This window comes from Formica exsecta, unplaced genomic scaffold, assembly GCF_003651465.1.
Source record: "Formica exsecta isolate Colony F162 unplaced genomic scaffold, ASM365146v1 scaffold303, whole genome shotgun sequence".
In the NCBI taxonomy this organism is placed as follows: domain Eukaryota; kingdom Metazoa; phylum Arthropoda; class Insecta; order Hymenoptera; family Formicidae; genus Formica; species Formica exsecta.
In genome coordinates, this window is record NW_021850289.1 from 642,293 (window position 1) to 646,241 (window position 3,949).

Below are 3,949 nucleotides of genomic sequence, written 5' to 3' on the forward strand. Positions count from 1 at the left end.
AGTCACGATCATAAATCACTATGCCATGAGCAAATCCATAGCACACCACATAGTGACAATAAATATATAATATATAATATATAATATATAAACATAATAGAGATACACGATATTAGATATATAATCAAATAATTGAATTGGATTGCCGAATAATTAAAATGATTTATACTGGCAGGTCCGACTTTGCTATATGTGGCATAGCATTTGTTTTCTCCTTAATTGTATAGCATATTGGTATACATATCTCTGCAAAATTTGCTCTATTTTCAAAATTAAAAAAGAAAAAGAAGATATTAGATTTTTGCGAGTATTTCACAAATAATTCTAAATTTCTCTCATACAAACAAACAGAAAGTGAACAAATTGTTCGCAAATAATTAATTTTCTCTAATCAGTCAAATCAATACATTAATATATCAGCTTTTTCTCCGCACACACATGTTACTACTAAAGATATTTATAAAAATTGTACATTAACACTTACCATTGTCATTATATGCTAAGATGCAATGTGGGTTCTCCTTCTGACGTTTGATAGCATTTGCGATCTCTTGTTTACGACATTCTTGAACATACTTGATAGCTTCCAGCCAATATTCCATAGCTTTGTGTACGCGTTGATTCATCGTGGTCCCACGTAAGCGTTCCATCTGTTTTGCAAAATTGAAAACAATGATATACGCACTGTGTATAGGAGTTGTATAGTGTATTGTACATAAGATAAGAATTATATCGTGTACATGTATGTAAACAATGTAATACGTATAATTGTAACAATTATAAACGCATATGTAATATACGACAACGCTTTTCTCTCCATTTCGAATAATTTAGATTATTGCAAATTATTATACATTCATGGCAACTTATTTTTCATTTAATTTTTGTAGTAACGTAAATAGAGAGAAGAAAAACTGTTTTCTTTTTATGTCATTGTTTACTCACTTTTGCTATTAATGTAATAACACGGGCGTGTTCTCTCAAATAATCAATTATCAAGCGATCAACTCTTGATGGATTTCCCTGAAGTCGTGGGATAGGTATATTATTCGCACTGGTTACTCGTTTCCCTGGAAAATGCGCAGCCAATCCAGCTTCGCATTTCTTACGTTCCTTCTCCAATTGCTTAAATTGTTCATACGTTTGTTCGAGATTAAAATGCAATATACTCGAAGGACCTGTCTTTCTAGCTGCACCATTCCCATTTCTAAGACTCAGATTGCCTCCGTAAAGAGCGGAAAATAATCGCGGTACAGGATGAACCGGAACAGAAACCGGCATTGCTGATGGAAATGATCTCACGCTATTTGTACCCGATATCATTCCCGAATTAAAAATTATATCAGGAGGCGGGATCCCGGCTGGAATGCTCTGTATTTTCGATATATGGTGTCGTTGTTTCAAAATATGATTGGACAAGACATCCTTGTCTAATGCGCATCTCGTAATACGATCAGTCAAATGACTTCCCGAGGGAAAGGCTATTTCCTTAGCCATGTCAAATCCATCCGATTTGTACGCATTATTGAGTTTAGGCTGCTTCGGGTCGTTGTGATAAAATGTGGAATTTTGTTGCAATATCTTCAAAGTGTCGCCACTGTTGGCAGTGTACTGTTGATAATTGTGACAACCATACTTGGCAATAGGCTGATATAAGTTACGTGAACTCAGATTCTTTGGAAATCCTATCGGTGAGTATGTTTTGGTTTCGATAAACTTTGATTTCGGGTTAATCATCTTCAGTAAGCCATTATCAATTCTACAATCACTAGGGAGACAAACGTTCTCATTTGTGTCCAAATTATTCGCCGAAGATGCGATAAAGCTATTTGTACCAGGGGGATAATAATTGATCAAGTTTTTGTAATCTTGGTCCACAGCTTGATCCGCCAATTTGTAGCTACGAGTTTGTGACTGCTGCAAGAACTGAATCTGCTCGTTAGGTATGCTAACACTCGTCATATTTAATCTAGCGGCATCGTCCCTAGCAAAGTCGCCGCTACCATTACCTTGTATACCGCTTCCGAAACAAGTGTGTAAAGTTGTATCAGCGGGTGAAAAATGTTGTAACGGCGAGTTCGATAAGAAACTAGAATCGACGCTTAGATCAGTCATCGCCGAGTTGGGCCTATATCCGGAACCAATATTACTGGTAACATTGTATATATCGTGCATATTTACTACAGTATTACCGTACGAGTTCAGTGATGTGCTTTGTCTCGTACTGTTACGATATTCTAGCTCATTGATTGGAACGGAATTTGGTGAATCTAGGGTCAGACTTAACGCGGTCACATTAAAATTAAGGTCAGGTTTAACGCAATTTGAGATTCTCGAATAATTTCCAATCAATTCGCCTCTGCAGCCCATTGAGGGAGTTAATAACGATTCCGTCCAGTTACTAGATTGTTTGCCGTAATTCGGTCCATTTGTAGTTGTTGGCAAATCATTGCACGATGGCATGTTAGTCCCGCTCGTGTACATATTTCCATCATTTGAATGTATAACATGAGATCGAGGATCGGACAAATACGCATTCGTTGTAAGTTCATTGCTACATGCATTATTCTGCTCTGCTATAGTCTGCTCGATGCATGCACCGATATTTAGCGTCTTCAAGTCGTTACAAAGATTATTAGGCGATTGATGATATTCGTTCTTTGTATTATTGTAAATATTATTTGTAAACTTGCCACATGGATAACCAACACCTAAATGATTTATATAATCGGTCAAATAAGTGTCTGAACTATCTCCAATTTGGTTAGAGCAAGAATTGGTAAACTCTGCTCGGTAATGCGTATTTCCACTGTTGTAGCTATCGCGACAAGTATCAATGGTAATGGAATCTTCGTCGAGAATTTTTGATACTAAGTCGTTAACCATTGGATTATTCAAGTCTTGACTCAAGTCCTCGTCTTCAAAATTATTCATCTAAAATAAAGACAAATTGCAACGAGTCTATTAAGTGGCTGATGACAAGTTGAAAATTTGTTACAATATTGTAATACATTGCATGTACATATATACATATATATAAAGAGTAACAAAAAGGTGTCTGCTACTTTAAGAGTGGATAGTACACATCAAAATGATGAAAAAAGTTCATATCAACATAGATCCGCAAATGACCCCCTATCAAGTTATAGGCATTACAACTTTTGAACTTAAATTCATTGCTAAAATTATTAAATGAACACAAAAAATGAATATGCCACTTTGAACATCTTCTTTAATTTTTGTACTTGTTCTGACAACTTAAAACGTATTCTGTTCGTTAATAAACCAAATTTTTTTAAGCTCAAAAGTTGCAATGCATAACTCGATAGGGGATTATTTGCGGACCTATGTTGATAGGAACTTTTTTCATCATTTTGATGTGTATTACCCATCCTTAAAGTAGCGGATACTCTTTTTGTTACACCCTGTATATATAAAAATTGCTATAACACACACAAGTAAAATTTTTATATTACTTACATTTCTTTTTGCACCGCAATCCGTTAAGTCATAGTTCCAATGATTGTACTCCACACTATGCATGCCCCTAGAATAAATCTTTCGTGGTACTTCCAACATACTGACACTGTGTTCGATCTCGTTATTCTTCTATATATGAAAACAATTATCGATATGAAATTTTAGACAAGTTTGTACATACAGTTGATAAAATGTATGATACGCGATAATTTTTAAAGCGGAGATGGTTTGCCATGATTAATAACAACTAGAATTCCATACATGTAGAATTTCCGTAATATTTGAATATTCTATTTATCCGATTAATTTGAAAAAGAATCATAAAATATAAATCAAGCGTCGTATAATTTTTAATGGTTTGCCATGATTAATAACAACTAGAATTCCATACATGTAGAATTTCCGTAATATTTGAATATTCTATTTATCCGATTATCCGATTAAAGAATCATAAAATATAAATCAAGCG

General features: G+C 34.6%; 1 protein-coding gene across 6 annotated transcripts in view; it reads right to left on the reverse strand.

Annotated features, from left to right (window-relative positions):
- LOC115237679 overlaps positions 1-3,949 on the reverse strand; it is a 24,349-nt gene that overhangs the window by 1,168 nt on the left and 19,232 nt on the right. For 5 of the 6 annotated variants that reach the window (XM_029810891.1, XM_029810890.1, XM_029810893.1 and 2 more), the window contains exons 2-4: positions 3,481-3,609; positions 946-2,934; positions 485-650 (exon numbers count right to left, since the gene is read on the reverse strand). In XM_029810891.1, coding sequence (XP_029666751.1) covers positions 485-650; positions 946-2,934; positions 3,481-3,609 — 2,284 coding nt within the window. Of the gene's footprint in view, positions 1-169; positions 261-484; positions 651-945; positions 2,935-3,480; positions 3,610-3,949 lie in introns of all 6 variants that reach the window. The other variant, XM_029810895.1, reaches the window with a different exon arrangement.